The following is a 17,018-nucleotide window of genomic DNA, read 5'->3' on the forward strand; positions in this document are numbered from 1 at the left end:
CATGTGAAATATTAATCAGCCCCTGCTTTATGCTCATGTTCGGTAATGAGCGTCTACGTTTTATCGTTCAGGAGGCGCAAGGACGACGGCGAGGAACCGCAGAATCACCATCATTTTACAGGTTGTGGAAATACAAATCCTGATAAACTTTCACTTTGCTTCGCAGAATCTGCCGATCATTAATGAAGTGATTTGGCGCTCGGCGGAGCCATGAGACAGCGCTCCCCGCGCTGCGGCTGATCGGAGCCGGCGGCAGAGCACCAGCTGCCGAGAGCAGCACAGAAATATGCAGCCTCCGCATGTTATTCATGTCCTCCCTAGATTGTAAGCGCCGGTGTCTATATTTCTGAATATATGACACCTCGATGACCCGCGGATACACACAATACAGACCGGACCCCCCCATGACATGAGATGAGATGAATACTCACAGAATGGGCCGACTGGAGCGAGGTGAACACATGAAATAGAAGAAAGCATGAGATGAGTGCACAGCGCATGAAACACCGAGCTACACACTATGGCGGTATGATTGCATTACACCGGTGCGTGCATGGCGGCAGGATCTCACTATGAGGAGGATGTAAAGCTCTTACCGTGGACGCTCAGGGAGCCCGAGGCCTCCGATTTGCCGACGCTGTTCTCCGTGATGCAGGTGTACGTCCCCTCGTCCTCCGCCGTCACCCGCGAGATCCGCAAGGTGCTGTCTCCGCGAATCTCATATCTACAAAGCACGGTCATCAGTGGTCACAATGGATCACAGCTCAGCAAACAATCACCAAAGAAAACATTATGTATCCACATCCTCGCTACATGAGATGCGCATTTATCAGATGCAACAATGTATCACGGCTCAGATGCATCCAGTATTCATACACTGAAGGGAACCTGATTCCTGCTTTCCGACCCGCGGGCGGCATCAAATCAGAGCCGGCCGCACGATTACAACCAGAGACGTCCGTATTGTCAAAATGTAGTGCGGTCCGGCCGGGGACAACAGGGAGAGGCGAGACTGGTCCTGACCCCGGCCCCAGGTGATTGACAGGTGTCTCCTAAGTACACACGGGTGACGGTCAGTCACCTGCAGCGGCCGGGGCAGGGGGCGGCGCTGGACTGATCTGGTCTCTGCTTATGCCCCAACTGCTGCAATCATTCACCCAGGATCTGAACCATGCTGCCCGCAGATCGGGAGAAATCACGTGACATTTTCTATCTGTTCTCGATACTTGCACTACTGTTTATCCAGCTATGAGTGTATCCTGCACCCCCGGGTGACATTGACCGCCGCCTGTTCTCTTCAGTGTCAGCTCCTGCACCCCCGGGTGACATTGACCGCCGCCTGTTCTCTTCAGTGTCAGCTCCTGCACCCCCGGGTGACTCTGACCGCCGCCTGTCCTCTCCAGTATCATCTCCTGCACCCCCGGGGGACACTGATTGCCACCTGTCCTCTCCAGTGTCATCTCCTACACCCCCAGGTGACACTGACCGCCGCCTGTCCTCTCCAGTGTCATCTCCTGCACCCCCAGGTGACAATGACCGCCGCCTGTCCTCTCCAGTGTCATCTCCTGCACCCCCAGGTGACAATGACCGCCGCCTGTCCTCTCCAGTGTCATCTCCTGCACCCCCAGGTGACAATGACCGCCGCCTGTCCTCTCCAGTGTCAGCTCCTGCACCCCCGGGTGACACTGACTGCCGCCTGTCCTCTCCAGTGTCATCTCCTGCACCCCCGGGTGACATTAACCGCCGCCTGTCCTCTCCAGTGTGAGATCCTGCACCCCCGGGTGACACTGACCGCCCCCTGTTCTCTCCAGTGTCATCTCCTGCACCTCCGGGTGACACTGACCACCGCCTGTCCTCTCCAGTGTCATCTCCTGCACCCCCGGGTGACACTGACCGCCGCCTGTCCTCTCCAGTGTCAGCTCCTGCACCCCCGGGAGACATTGACCGCCGCCTGTCCTCTCCAGTGTCAGATCCTGCACCCCCGGGTGACATTGACCGCCAGCTGTCCTCTCCACTGTCAGCTCCTGCACCCCCGGGTGACACTGACCGCCGCCTGTCCTCTCCAGTGTTATCTCCTGCACCCCCGGGTGACACTGACCGTCGCCTGTCCTCTCCAATGTCAGCTCCTGCACCCCCGGGTGACATTGACCGCCACCTGTTCTCTCCAGTGTCAGCTCCTGCACCCCCGGGTGACATTGACCGCCACCTGTTCTCTCCAGTGTCAGCTCCTGCACCCCCGGATGACATTGATCGCCGCCTGTCCTCTCCAGTATCAGCTCCTGCACCACCGGGTGACACTGACCGCCGCCTGTTGTCTCCAGTATCAGCTCCTGTACCCCTGGTTGACACTGACCGCCGCCTGTTCTCTCCAGTGTCAGCTCCTGCACCCCTGGGTGACACTGACCGCCATCTGCCCTCTCCAGCATCAGCTCCTGCACCCCCGGGTGACATTGACCACCGCCTGTTCTCTCTAGTATCAGCTCCTGCACCCCTGGTTGACACTGACCACCGCCTGTCCTCTCCAGTGTCATACCTGCACCCCCGGGTGACACTGACCGCCGCCTGTCCTCTCCAGAGTCAGCTCCTGCACCCCCGGGTGACACTGACCGCCGCCTGTCCTCTCCAGTACCAGCTCCTGCACCCCCGGGTGACACTGACCGCTGCCTGTCCTCTCCAGTATCAGCCCCTGCACCCCTGGTTGACACTGACCGCCGCCTGTTCTCTCCAGTGTCAGCTCCTGCACCCCTGGTTGACACTGACCGCCTGTCCTCTCCAGCATCAGTTCCTGCACCCCCGGGTGACATTGACCACCGCCTATTCTCTCTAGTATCAGCTCCTGCACCCCTGGTTGACACTGACCGCCGCCTGTCCTCTCCAGTGTCATACCTGCACCCCCGGGTGACACTGACCGCCGCCTGTCCTCTCCAGTGTCAGCTCCTGCACCCCCGAGTGACATTGACCGCCACCTGTTCTCTCCAGTGTCAGCTCCTGCGCCCCCGGGTGACACTGACCGCCGCCTGTCCACTCCAGTGTCAGCTCCTGCGCCCCCGGGTGACACTGACCGCCGCCTGTCCTCTCCAGTGTCAGCTCCTGCACCCCCGGGTGACATTGACCGCCGCCTGTCCTCTCCAGTACCAGCTCCTGCACCCCCGGGTGACACTGACCGCCGCCTGTCCTCTCCAGTGTGAGATCCTGCACCCCCGGGTGACACTGACCGCCCCCTGTTCTCTCCAGTGTCATCTCCTGCACCTCCGGGTGACACTGACCACCGCCTGTCCTCTCCAGTGTCATCTCCTGCACCCCCGGGTGACACTGACCGCCGCCTGTCCTCTCCAGTGTCAGCTCCTGCACCCCCGGGAGACATTGACCGCCGCCTGTCCTCTCCAGTGTCAGATCCTGCACCCCCGGGTGACATTGACCGCCAGCTGTCCTCTCCACTGTCAGCTCCTGCACCCCCGGGTGACACTGACCGCCGCTTGTCCTCTCCAGTGTCATCTCCTGCACCCCCGGGTGACACTGACCGCCGCCTGTCCTCTCCAGTGTCATCTCCTGCACCCCCGGGTGACACTGACCGTCGCCTGTACTCTCCAGTGTCAGCTTCTGCACCCCCGGATGACATTGACCGCCGCCTGTCCTCTCTAGTTTCAGCTCCTGCACCCCCGGATGACATTGACCGCCGCCTGTCCTCTCCAGTGTCATCTCCTGCACCCCCGGGTGACACTGACAGTCGCCTGTCCTCTCCAATGTCAGCTCCTGCACCCCTGGGTGACATTGACCGCCACCTGTTCTCCCCAGTGTCAGCTCCTGCACCCACGGGTGACACTGACCGCCGCCTGTCCTCTCCAGTGTTATCTCCTGCACCCCCGGGTGACACTGACCGTCGCCTGTCCTCTCCAATGTCAGCTCCTGCACCCCCGGGTGACATTGACCGCCACCTGTTCTCTCCAGTGTCAGCTCCTGCACCCCCGGGTGACATTGACCGCCACCTGTTCTCTCCAGTGTCAGCTCCTGCACCCCCGGATGACATTGATCGCCGCCTGTCCTCTCCAGTATCAGCTCCTGCACCACCGGGTGACACTGACCGCCGCCTGTTGTCTCCAGTATCAGCTCCTGTACCCCTGGTTGACACTGACCGCCGCCTGTTCTCTCCAGTGTCAGCTCCTGCACCCCTGGGTGACACTGACCGCCATCTGCCCTCTCCAGCATCAGCTCCTGCACCCCCGGGTGACATTGACCACCGCCTGTTCTCTCTAGTATCAGCTCCTGCACCCCTGGTTGACACTGACCGCCGCCTGTCCTCTCCAGTGTCATACCTGCACCCCCGGGTGACACTGACCGCCGCCTGTCCTCTCCAGAGTCAGCTCCTGCACCCCCGGGTGACACTGACCGCCGCCTGTCCTCTCCAGTACCAGCTCCTGCACCCCCGGGTGACACTGACCGCTGCCTGTCCTCTCCAGTATCAGCCCCTGCACCCCTGGTTGACACTGACCGCCGCCTGTTCTCTCCAGTGTCAGCTCCTGCACCCCTGGTTGACACTGACCGCCTGTCCTCTCCAGCATCAGTTCCTGCACCCCCGGGTGACATTGACCACCGCCTATTCTCTCTAGTATCAGCTCCTGCACCCCTGGTTGACACTGACCGCCGCCTGTCCTCTCCAGTGTCATACCTGCACCCCCGGGTGACACTGACCGCCGCCTGTCCTCTCCAGTGTCAGCTCCTGCACCCCCGAGTGACATTGACCGCCACCTGTTCTCTCCAGTGTCAGCTCCTGCGCCCCCGGGTGACACTGACCGCCGCCTGTCCACTCCAGTGTCAGCTCCTGCGCCCCCGGGTGACACTGACCGCCGCCTGTCCTCTCCAGTGTCAGCTCCTGCACCCCCGGGTGACATTGACCGCCGCCTGTCCTCTCCAGTACCAGCTCCTGCACCCCCGGGTGACACTGACCGCCGCCTGTCCTCTCCAGTGTCAGCTCCTGCACCCCCGGGTGACACTGACCGCCGCCTGTACTCTCCAGTGTCAGCTCCTGCACCCCCGGGTGACACTGACCGCCGCCTGTACTCTCCAGTATCAGCTCCTGCACCCTCGGGTGACACTGACCGCCGCCTGTCCTCTCCAGTGTCAGCTCCTGCACCCCCGGGTGACACTGACCGCCGCCTGTCCTCTCCAGTGTCAGCTCCTGCACCCCCGGGTGACACTGACCGCCGCCTGTACTCTCCAGTATCAGCTCCTGCACCCTCGGGTGACACTGACCGCCGCCTGTCCTCTCCAGTGTCAGCTCCTGCACCCCCGGGTGACACTGACCGCCGCCTGTCCTCTCCAGTGTCATCTAAAACATCTCTCATTCCTATTATTCACATAACATTTTCATGTTTTTCACTTTTTTCAGATAGTCCATTGCATTTTTCAGTCTAGCATTTCCATAGCAGTTCTGCTTTTCATTATTCCCCTATACATTGTGACTGGTGTGCAACTCTTTATCCTATTGTAAAGCGCATGCTTTGTCCGCCATGCTTTACACTGCAGCTTAGTCTTATTTGGACACAGTTAGGATCATGGACCGTGGCTCGAGCACAATGTCCTTGGAAACTATGAGAAGATAATGACGTAGACTGCGAGAAACAAGGCTCAATGTGGAGGGGACATTCCAGAACATGGGGGCTGCGGATGTGAATAAAAGATGAATCAGTGCGGCGATAATCACCTTCCCCGGGGTAGCTCGCCCTCCTCTTTCCGCCAGCGAGCGGTGGGCATCGGGTCTCCCTGAACCTCGCACTGAAAGTCCACAACATCATCCGCTAAGACCACCTGGTTTATGGGTCTTCTCACAAACGTAGGGCGCTCTGCGGGGGAAGGAGAAAAACACGTCACCCCTAAAATGACTGAAACGGAATATATACATATACCAATTATTCCCAGGGTGTGGGTGCAGTATGAGAGCGATGGGACAGCAAGAGTTAATGAAGAGGGGGGGTTGGTGTTGGTACAGTACGGGAGTGGTGGGGCAGCAAGGGTTAATGGGGGGCAGTGTTGGTGCAGTACGGGAGTGGTGGGGCAGCGAGGGTTAATGGGGGTGGTGTTAGTGCAGCGAGAGATAATGGGGGGGTGTTGGTGCAGTACTGGAGCCGTGGGGCAGCGAGGGTTAATGGGGGGTGTTCTTCCCATCGGAAGCGCAGCAATGTGATTCTCTGTTGTGAGTTCTCATGATCATTCGCCTCCGTCCTCCTCCTCCGCTGCACTCCCGCCATCTCCGCGTGATTCACTTCTCACTCCGCCGCGCCACACGTACCAAACACCACCAGCTGCGCCGGCTCGCTGTCTCGCTCGCCCACCATATTGGTGGCCACGCACACGTACATCCCGGCGTCCGTCTTCCTGGTGTTGGAGATCATCAGTTTCCCTCCTCGGATCTGAAATATGGAGATTAATGAGAAGCAGCAAAGAAACAAGATATCAGAACTCACGGAATATAATATATATATATACTGTGCAGGCACCGCGGCCGGGGGTCTCACCGTGATGCGCTCATCCTTGTCACTGATGCGGACATTCTCCTTCTTCCAGGAGATGGTGGGCTCCGGGTGGCCCCTGGGTGGGATGCACTCCATTACCGCGGGTTCTCCTGCTGCCACCACCACGTCACTGGGAGCCTGACGGAAATCATCCCTGAGCACTGCGGACGGGAAGCAACGGAATCAGTGTCATCACCCCCTCTACCAGAGTACCACCCATCACACATATACAGCCCCCGATGTAATGCATCACCCCCTCTACCAGAGTACCACCCATCACACATATACAGCACCCGATCTAATGCATCACCCCCATCTACCAGAGTACCACCCATCACACATATATACCACCCCGATGTAATGCATCACCCCCATCTACCAGAGTACCACCCATCACACATATACAGCCCCCGATGTAATGCATCACCCCCATCTACCAGAGTACCACCCATCACACATATACAGCCCCCGATGTAATGCATCACCCCATCTACCAGAGTACCACCCATCACACATATATACCACCCCGATGTAATGCATCACCCCCATCTACCAGAGTACCACCCATCACACATATACAGCCCCCGATGTAATGCATCACCCCCATCTACCAGAGTACCACCCATCACACATATACAGCCCCCGATGTAATGCATCACCCCCATCTACCAGAGTACCACCCATCACACATATACAGCCCCCGATGTAATGCATCACCCCCTCTACCAGAGTACCACCCATCACACATATACAGCACCCGATCTAATGCATCACCCCATCTACCAGAGTACCACCCATCACACATATACAGCACCCGATCTAATGCATCATCCCCATCTACCAGAGTACCACCCATCACACATATATACCACCCCGATGTAATGCATCACCCCCATCTACCAGAGTACCACCCATCACACATATACAGCCCCCGATGTAATGCATCACCCCCATCTACCAGAGTACCACCCATCACACATATACAGCCCCCGATGTAATGCATCACCCCATCTACCAGAGTACCACCCATCACACATATACAGCCCCCGATGTAATGCATCACCCCATCTACCAGAGTACCACCCATCACACATATACAGCCCCCCGATGTAATGCATCACCCCCTCTACCAGAGTACGACCCATCACACATATACAGCCCCCGATGTAATGCATCACCCCCATCTACCAGAGTACCACCCATCACACATATACAGCCCCCGATGTAATGCATCACCCCCATCTACCAGAGTACCACCCATCACACATATACAGCCCCCGATGTAATGCATCACCCCCATCTACCAGAGTACCACCCATCACACATATACAGCCCCCGATGTAATGCATCACCCCATCTACCAGAGTACCACCCATCACACATATACAGCCCCCCGATGTAATGCATCACCCCCTCTACCAGAGTACCACCCATCACACATATACAGCCCCCGATGTAATGCATCACCCCCATCTATCAGAGTACCACCCATCACACATATACAGCCCCCCGATGTAATGCATCACCCCCTCTACCAGAATACCACCCATCACACATATACAGCCCCCGATGTAATGCATCACCCCCATCTACCAGAGTACCACCCATCACACATATACAGCCCCCGATGTAATGCATCACCCCCATCTACCAGAGTACCACCCATCACACATATACAGCCCCCGATGTAATGCATCACCCCCATCTACCAGAGCAGGGCTGTGGAGTCGGAGTCGGAGTCGTGGAGTCGGAGCTCATTTTGGTGGAGTCGGAGTTGGAGTCGGTATAAAATGCACCGACTCCGACTCCTAAAATATATAATAAATTGGGGACAGGAGTGCAATGCAGAATGTGCTGAATATTTTACTAAATAATAACATTTAGTATAATGCTTATATTTAAGTGAAAAATTTATTGTAGTATAATGTGAACATCAGACATTTAATTGTTTTTATGATACAATAATCAAGATATTTGGATAGAACATAAAATATTTATTGGATACAACTTTAGAACACAAAAAACTAATAAATTGTAAATATGTAATATTATATATATATATACAGTGTATATACACACACAAGATATATATGTAATCTACTGTATATTACATAGTGTATTACATTTTTACAATTTATTACAGTTTTTTGTGTTCTAAAGTTGTATCCAATAAATATATTTTATGTTCTATCCAAATATCTTGATTATTGTATCATAAAAATTATTAAATGTCTGATGTTCACATACAAGTAAAATATATCTTTGTACCGTGTTAGCCAGTAGAGATAAAAAAAAATTGTTTAAAAGAACAGAGAGTCCTCAGTGGTTGATACCTTTTAATGGCTAACTGAAAAGATGGTAATAATTGCAAGCTTTCGAGACTACTCAGGTCTCTTCATCAGGCATGGTATAACACAAAATCTGAAGAGTCACGTATTTATACACAACAGGACTTAGAATAGTGCAGTAAAAAAAAAAAAAAAAAAAGAACAAGTTATATGAAACAGAACTATCTCTATGGCAGGGGGACAAGCTGTTCTAGCCATAAATACTGATGCAGTTCAGTGTGAAAGTTTTATTGTCCTTTGATAAGGGTCTGGTCCAGGGCTGTGACATGCTCGGATGGTCAGAGGAGCACATCTTTTAACTGATGTAAAAAGACATGAATCCATGAGACACATTCATTCCTTCTCTGAATGTGTCAAAGGTCATCATAAGTTTGTACTCCCATAGTCTCCTGTCTCTCTGGGACTTGAAGTTTCCTTTCAATACCAGCAATTTCATGTCCATGATGCTGTGGTCTGGGTTACAAAAATGTTTGGCCACAGGTAGATCCATCCTTTTTTCTCTAATTGTGTGGCGGTGAGAATTCATCCTTGTCCTGAGCTGTTGTCCTGTCTCCCCTACATACAGACCCCCAGTTGGACATTTGGTACATATAATTAAGTACACCACATTGGTTGTGGTGCAGCTGAACGTACCTGGGATCTTGTAGTCCTGATGTGATCTGGGAATCTTTATCTTGTCCGTTGTCAATATTAATGGACAGGTCTTGCATTTTTTCTGGTTGCAGGGAAATGTTCCTGTTGGTGTTGGAGAGGACAGGGAGCTTCTGAAAATGATGCTTCTTAGATTCGGGGGCTGTCTAAAACACAGAAGTGGGGGGTCTGGAAAAATAGATTTTAACCGGGCATCTTTTTGCAGTAATGGTTGTAGTTTCCGTGCAGCTCCTCTAAACACCTCCAGATGTGGATTGTAGGTGACTACAAGAGGGACCCGGTTGTTCTCTTCTTTGGTTTTATAATGTAGAAGATGGTTTCTTGATATTCTGGTGGCTCTTATAATCTGGTTTTCAATTGTTCTTGGGTGGTAGCCTTGATTCAAAAAGGTTTTTCTGAGGCCCTCAAGGTGATTGTCTCTATCTGTACTGTTGGAACATATCCGATTGTACCTGATAGCCTGGCTGTATACAATAGAGTTTTTTATATGTTTTGGATGAAAACTGTCCCATTTCAGGTATGTTGGACGGTCAATTGGCTTCTTGTACAGGGATGTCTGTATTTCATTGTTCCGTAGTTTAATGATGGTGTCCAAGAAGTTGATTTCCGTGCAGGAGTAGTTGAGTGTTAGGTTGATGGTGGGATGAAACTGATTACTGATGAAACTGATGAAACTGATGTTCACATACACATATTCATGTACTACAATAAATTTTTCACCTAACTATAAGCAATATATGTAGGAGTCGGAGTCGGAGCCGGAGTCGGAGTCGGTGCAAGAGAATTTGAGGAGTCGGAGTCGGAGTCGAAGGTTTGGCTTACCGACTCCACAGCCCTGTACCAGAGTACCACCCATCACACATATACAGCCCCCGATGTAATGCATCACCCCCATCTACCAGAGTACCACCCATCACACATATACAGCCCCCGATGTAATGCATCACCCCCATCTACCAGAGTACCACCCATCACACATATACAGCCCCCGATGTAATGCATCACCCCCATCTATCAGAGTACCACCCATCACACATATACAGCGGCGCCCCACCTATGAGAGTACCAGCACTTGCATATACTAGCAGCACTCCAATGTAATGTGTCACTCCACCTATCAGAGTACCACCGCTTACACATGCTAACACCCCGCCTCACTGTATTGCTGGCACCAGGCGTGATAATAGCCGGCACTCCCACCCCTCAGAGTACCCCCCTGGCTGTGCCCTTGCTATCTCCCGCACACAGCCCACCCGTCAGGCCCGCTGATAGCGGTGATTTATTCTGGAGGTGTTTGGGAGGATTCATGACTTTCATTCAGCCGCTGACACTTTAGAAAAATCTTATTAATCAGCGGCGTCTTCTTCTGGACAGATGTTAATTATTTAGCAACCGTCCCCCCCTCCCCTCACTGTACCCTGATAATATTGGAGTGCTGGGGGAGGGTCACCCTGTCCCCCCCATCACTGTACCCTGATATTGGGGTGATGGGGGAGGGTCACCCTGTCCCTCCCCTCACTGTACCCTGATAATATTGGAGTGCTGGGGGAGGGTCACCCTGTCCCCCCCCATCACTGTACCCTGATATTAGGGTGGTGGGGGAGGGTCGCCCTGTGACCCCATCACTTTACCCTGATATTGGGGTGGCGGTGGAGGGTTGCCCTATTCCCCATCACTGTACCCTGATATTAGGGTGGTGGGGGAGGGTCGCCCTGTGACCCCATCACTGTACCCTGATATTAGGGTGGTGGGGGAGGGTTGCCCTATTCCCCATCACTGTACCCTGATATTGGGGTGGTGGGGGAGGGTCGCCCTATTCCCCATCACTGTACCCTGATATTGGGGTGGTGGGGGAGGGTCGCCCTGTCCCCCCATCACTGTACCCTGATATTGGGGTGGTGGGGGAGGGTCGCCCTGTGACCCCCATCACTGTACCCTGATATTGGGGTGGTGGGGGAGGGTTGCCCTGTGACCCCATCACTGTACCCTGATATTGGGGTGGTGGGGGAGGGTCGCCCTGTGACCCCCATCACTGTACCCTGATATTGGGGTGGTGGGGGAGGGTCGCCCTGTGACCCCCATCACTGTACCCTGATATTGGGGTGGTGGGGGAGGGTCGCTGTGCCCGCAGTGGACAGTTGATTCCTGACGGCTGCCATGCTGGTGCTCTGAGGTGGTCACCCAGCTTTCCCCACACCCTGATCGCCATTATCCTCTAGAACGTTAGAGAGTGGGGTACAGACCCTTCTGCCACATGAGGGGACACAGGAGGGTTCCTGTGATAGTTGTCATTAACCCCTGACATACTGAATGTAAGCGCTGGGACCACCAGTTGCACAGTCTGGTCTCCCATATGACATTAGGTGGGAGGGGGTGAAGTCGGACAGACAGCAGTCCCATGTAAATCCTCACATGTTGCTTTGTGTTGCAGTTGACAGATGCATTTTCATTACATTTCATTGTCAGGAGAAGCGTCTGACCTCCGCCCCGCGCAGGGGACATCTGCCACCCCGGGGGTCACATCCACCCTATGGCCAGGACTGGTCACCGCACATCTGTCCACAATCGTCTGACGGACAAATTGTCCCCATCCCTTAGCTAATGAGACGTCTGCAGCAGTCAGCACTAGATCACCACTGAGGACTGATGGCCGGGTGATGACATTTCTGCCTCACGGGAAGGAGGGGCAGCAGGCTGTGCCACAAGTCTCTGCGCCCACCATGTGCGGAGGCACAGAAGCCCCCCGACAGTGAGGAGCCCCCCCAGCGGGGACAAGCTCTCCTGACAGCCTCCTGCACCCCACCCTGGTGATCTTCCTCCATTTACATACAGGGGGCGCCACCTGGAGACGCTCCACCTGCTCTCCATGGGGTGAGAGATGCCGGCACCGCGGTACAACAAGGAATGTGCCCGCAGCTTACAGTCTGTGAATGGCAAAATCTGCCAAAAATGTAAGCTCCACACCACGGGGCAGCTCCACACCACGGGGCAGCTCCACACCACGGGGCAGCTCCACTCCACGGGGCAGCTCCACTCCACGGGGCAGCTCCGCCATCCACGGGGCAGCTCCACACCATGAGGCAGCTCCACACCACGGGGCAGCTCCACACCACGGGGCAGCTCTGCCATCCACGGGGCAGCGCCGCCATCCACGGGGCAGCTCCGCCATCCACGAGGCAGCTCCACACCACTGGGCAGCTCCACACCACGGGGCAGCTCCACTCCACGGGGCAGCGCCGCCATCCACGGGGCAGCTCCACACCATGAGGCAGCTCCACACCACGGGGCAGCTCCACACCACGGGGCAGCTCCGCCATCCACGGGGCAGCTCCACACCACGGGGCAGCTCCACACCACGGGGCAGCTCCACTCCACGGGGCAGCTCCGCCATCCACGGGGCAGCGCTGCCATCCACGAGGCAGCGCCGCCATCTACGAGGCAGCTCCACACCACAAGGCAGCGCCGCCATCCACGAGGCAGCTCCGCCATCCACGAGGCAGCGCCGCCATCCACGAGGCAGCTCCGCCATCCATGAGGCAGCTCCGCCATCCACGGGGCAGCTCCGCCATCCACGAGGCAGCTCCACCATCCATGAGGCAGCGCCGCCATCCACGAGGCAGCTCCGCCATCCACGAGGCAGCGCCGCCATACACGAGGCAGCTCCGGCATCCAGAGGCCCATAGACATTACTGACAATCCCTGCAGGAGCTGATGTGGGGGGTTAGAGTTGTCACCCAGCCTTTTCAGAAATGAACCAAACTAAAAACCAGCAGAGTAAGACTTTTGGAACTGGAATCTGAGGGCAGGTTCTGGGGGCCACAAACCGACAGAACTGGGAGCCTAATTTCTGGGGTCCAGTAACCATCTCTTATTAAGGGGAGATGGTCCTGAGTCCTCCCCCCATGGAGTAAGATAATTCAAAATGTCCCCCCAGAAGATTTCCTACAGGTTTGCCCTCCAGTGGAGAAGATTTAGTGCCCCCCCTCCCCGTGTAGTAGATTTTTTGCTGCTGCTGTACCTCCTCAGTGTAGTAGAACCCCTCTTTGGTGTAGTTGATGCCCTCCAGTATAGTTGTTCATCTCCAGTATAGTAGAACCCCTCTCTGGTGTAGTAGATCCCCCTCCAGTGTAGCAGATCCCCTCCAGTGTAGCAAATCCCCTCCAGTGTAGCAGATCCTCTCCAGTGTAGTTGATCCCCTCCAGTGTTGCTGATCCCCTCCAGTGTTGCTGATCCCCTCTTCGGTGTAGTAGATCCCCTCTTCGGTGTAGTAGATCCCCTCTTTGGTGTAGTAGATCCCCTCTTTGGTGTAGTAGATCCCCTCTTTGGTGTAGTAGATCCCCTCTCCGGTGTAGTAGCTCCCCTCTTCGGTGTAGTAGATCCCCTCTTCGGTGTAATAGCTCCCCTCCGGTGTAGCAGATCCCCTCCAGTGTAGTAGATCCCCTCCAGTGTAGTAGATCCTCTCCTTGGTGTAGTAGATCCCCTCTTTGGTGTAGTAGATCCCCTCTTTGGTGTAGTAGATCCCCTCTTCGGTGTAGTAGATCCCCTCTTCGGTGTAGTAGATCCCCTCTTCGGTGTAGTAGATCCCCTCTTTGGTGTAGTAGATCCCCTCTTTGGTGTAGTAGATCCCCTCTTCGGTGTAGTAGCTCCCCTCTTCGGTGTAGCAGCTCCCCTCTTCGGTGTAGCAGCTCCCCTCTTTGGTGTAGCAGATCCCCTCCAGTGTAGTAGATCCCCTCCGGTGTAGTAGATCCCCTCCGGTGTAACAGATCCCCTCCGGTGTAGTAGCTCCCCTCCAGTGTAGTAGATTTCTTTGTTCCCCCTTATATCGGGCTCTCATGCTGTAGTAATAGGTTGTATTATTGAGGCGGCGCTGGCACTGTGCAGCAGATATGGCTTTGTGCCTACAATATAATTGTTCATTAATACAAATGACGCCGGCTCCATCCGCCGTCTGCGCTGTCAGAGAGCAGGACCTGCAAAAAGTGATTAATAAGATTGTCGCTTTCCCGGCAAATTCCGCGCAAGTGAAATTTCATCGGCGTGACAGAGAAACATGAGTTTAATTCTGTGCATTAGGCGCTGAGGATCCGGATAAAGGATGCGCCGAGGAGTCCAATTAGGTTAATTGAAAGGAGTGGCAGTGACGCTCCGCAGCCACGTATTCTGCTCCAGCTGCGGAGAGGCCACCACCACAACGTCCACGCTCTCCTCTTCCCTCTTCTAAACACTGAAAACAATAAATGAAAAAACAAGATCCCAGTATAGGCCCAAGACGCCTAAAGGAGATGCCCAGGACGAGAGCATGGCCGACCACGGCTGCGGCATCTACAGCAGATACAGGTTCTCTGACCCTTTACATGGAGCCATCGATGATCATCCGGCACCACACACACCTGAGAACAGCAGAAGCCAAGTGTTATACGGCCCCACCAGGGCCCACCGGGGGCTGGGAGACCCTCATACACCTGACCCTCTCCTCCCAACCAATCAGCAGACACTTTAGGAGTCACAGGACACTTGACTGCATCCCTGATTGTTGTGGCGCCCTTCTCCTGACAACTTGTCATTGGTTCTTGGGGCGCTCTTCTCCTGACAACCTGTCTGGCACGGATTGTTGGGGTGCCCTTCTTCTGATGACCTGTCTGACCCGGATTCTAGGGGGGTGCGCTTTCCCCGGATGACGTCTAGCACTGATTCTTGGGGCGCCCTTTCTCCTGATGACTTATGGCACTCATGGAGCAATCATGAGACATAGAGCATGTACAGTACGGACCAAAAGTTTGGACACACCTCATTCAAAGAGTTTTCTTTATTTTCATGACTCTGAAAATTGTAGATTCACATTGAAGACATTACCACATGTGGAATGAAATACTTAACAAAAAGGTGTGAAACAACTGAAAATATGTCTTATATTCTAGGTTCTTCACAGTCGCCACCTTTTGCTTTGATTACTGCTTTGCACGCTCTGGGCATTCTCTTGATGAGCTTCTTCCAACAGTCTTGAAGCAGTTCCCAGAGATGCTTAGCACTTGTTGGCCCGTTTGCCTTCACTCTGCGGTCCAGCTCACCCCAAACCATCTCGATTGGGTTCAGGTCTTGTGACTGGAGGCCAGGTTATCTGGCATAGCACCCCATCACTCTCCTTAGTCAGATAGCCCTTACACAGCCTGGAGGTGTGTTTGGGGTCATTGTCCTGTTGAAAAATAAATGATGGTCCAACTAAACACAAACCGGATGGAATTACACGCCGCTGCAAGATGCTGTGGTAGCCATGCTGGTTCTGTATGCCTTCAATTTTGTATAGATCCCCAACAGTGTCACCAGCAACGCACCCCCACACCATCACACCTCCTCCTCCATGCTTCACAGTGGGAACCAGCCATGTAGAGTCCATCCGTTCTCCTTTTCTACAAAGACACAGTGGTTGGATCCAAAGATCTCAAATATGGACTCATCAGAGCAAAGCACAGATTTCCCCTGGTCTAATGTCCATTCCTTGTGTTCTCTTCTGCTTGTTGCCTGTCCTTAGCAGAGGTTTCCTAGCAGCTATTTTACCATGAAGGCTGCTGCACAAAGTCTCCTCTTAGTAGTTGTTCTAGAGATGTGTCTGCTGCTAGAACTCTGTGTGGCATTGACCTGGTCTCTAATCTGAGCCGCTGTTAACCTGCGATTTCTGAGGCTGGTGACTCGGATAAACTTATCCTCTGCAGCAGAGGTGATTCTTGGTCTTCTTTTCCTGGGGCGGTCATCATGTGAGCCAGTTTCTTTGTAGCGTTTGATGTTTTTGCCACTGCACATGGGGACACTTTCAAACTTTTCCCAATTTTTTGGACTGACTGACCTTCATTTCTTAAAGTAATGATGGCCACTCGTTTTTCTTTGCTTAGCTGCTTTTTTTCTTGCCATAATACAAATTCTAACAGTCTATTCAGTAGGACTATCAGCTGTGTATCCACCAGACGTCTGCACAACACAACTGATGGTCCCAACCCAATTTATAAGGCAAGAAATCCCACTTATGAAACCTGACAGGGCACACCTGTGAAGTGAAGACCATTTCCGGTGACTACCTCTGGAAGCTCATCAAGAGAATGCCAAGAGTGTGCAAAGCAGTGATCAAAGCAAAAGGCGGCGACTGTGAAGAACCTAGAATATAAGACATATTTTCGGTTGTTTAACACTTTTGTAAGTATTTCATTCCACATGTGATAATTCACAGTTTTGATGTCTTCAATGTGAATCTACAATTTTCAGAGTCATGAAACTAAAGAAAACTCTTTGAATGAGCAGGTGTGTCCAAACTTTTGGTCTGTACAGTATGTAAATCGGCTTGCTATAGATGTAACGTTTGCTTTCAGTAATTGCTCGATCACTGGAGGGGAATGAATATTTTGTCCATTGGTCGGTCTCCCAGCTCCCTGGTTTTCGGGCGTGCTGTCCTTGCAGTCGTGGGCGCGTCAGACACATTGTCCACATCGCCCGCATTGTTCTCCTGGCAGGGAAGGAATGT

At 53.8% G+C, this 17,018-nt stretch overlaps 1 protein-coding gene across 4 annotated transcripts in view; it reads right to left on the reverse strand.

The window, feature by feature from the left end:
- The window catches only part of ROBO3 (roundabout guidance receptor 3), a 471,759-nt gene that overhangs the window by 43,834 nt on the left and 410,907 nt on the right, over positions 1-17,018 (reverse strand). For all 4 annotated transcript variants that reach the window (XM_075328149.1, XM_075328150.1, XM_075328152.1 and 1 more), the window contains 4 exons: positions 6,513-6,670; positions 6,287-6,407; positions 5,702-5,840; positions 597-724 (listed from right to left, as the gene is read on the reverse strand). In XM_075328149.1, coding sequence (XP_075184264.1) covers positions 597-724; positions 5,702-5,840; positions 6,287-6,407; positions 6,513-6,670 — 546 coding nt within the window. The remainder of the gene's footprint in view (positions 1-596; positions 725-5,701; positions 5,841-6,286; positions 6,408-6,512; positions 6,671-17,018) is intronic.

The sequence above is a fragment of the Anomaloglossus baeobatrachus genome, chromosome 11 (assembly GCF_048569485.1).
Source record: "Anomaloglossus baeobatrachus isolate aAnoBae1 chromosome 11, aAnoBae1.hap1, whole genome shotgun sequence".
Taxonomy (NCBI): domain Eukaryota; kingdom Metazoa; phylum Chordata; class Amphibia; order Anura; family Aromobatidae; genus Anomaloglossus; species Anomaloglossus baeobatrachus.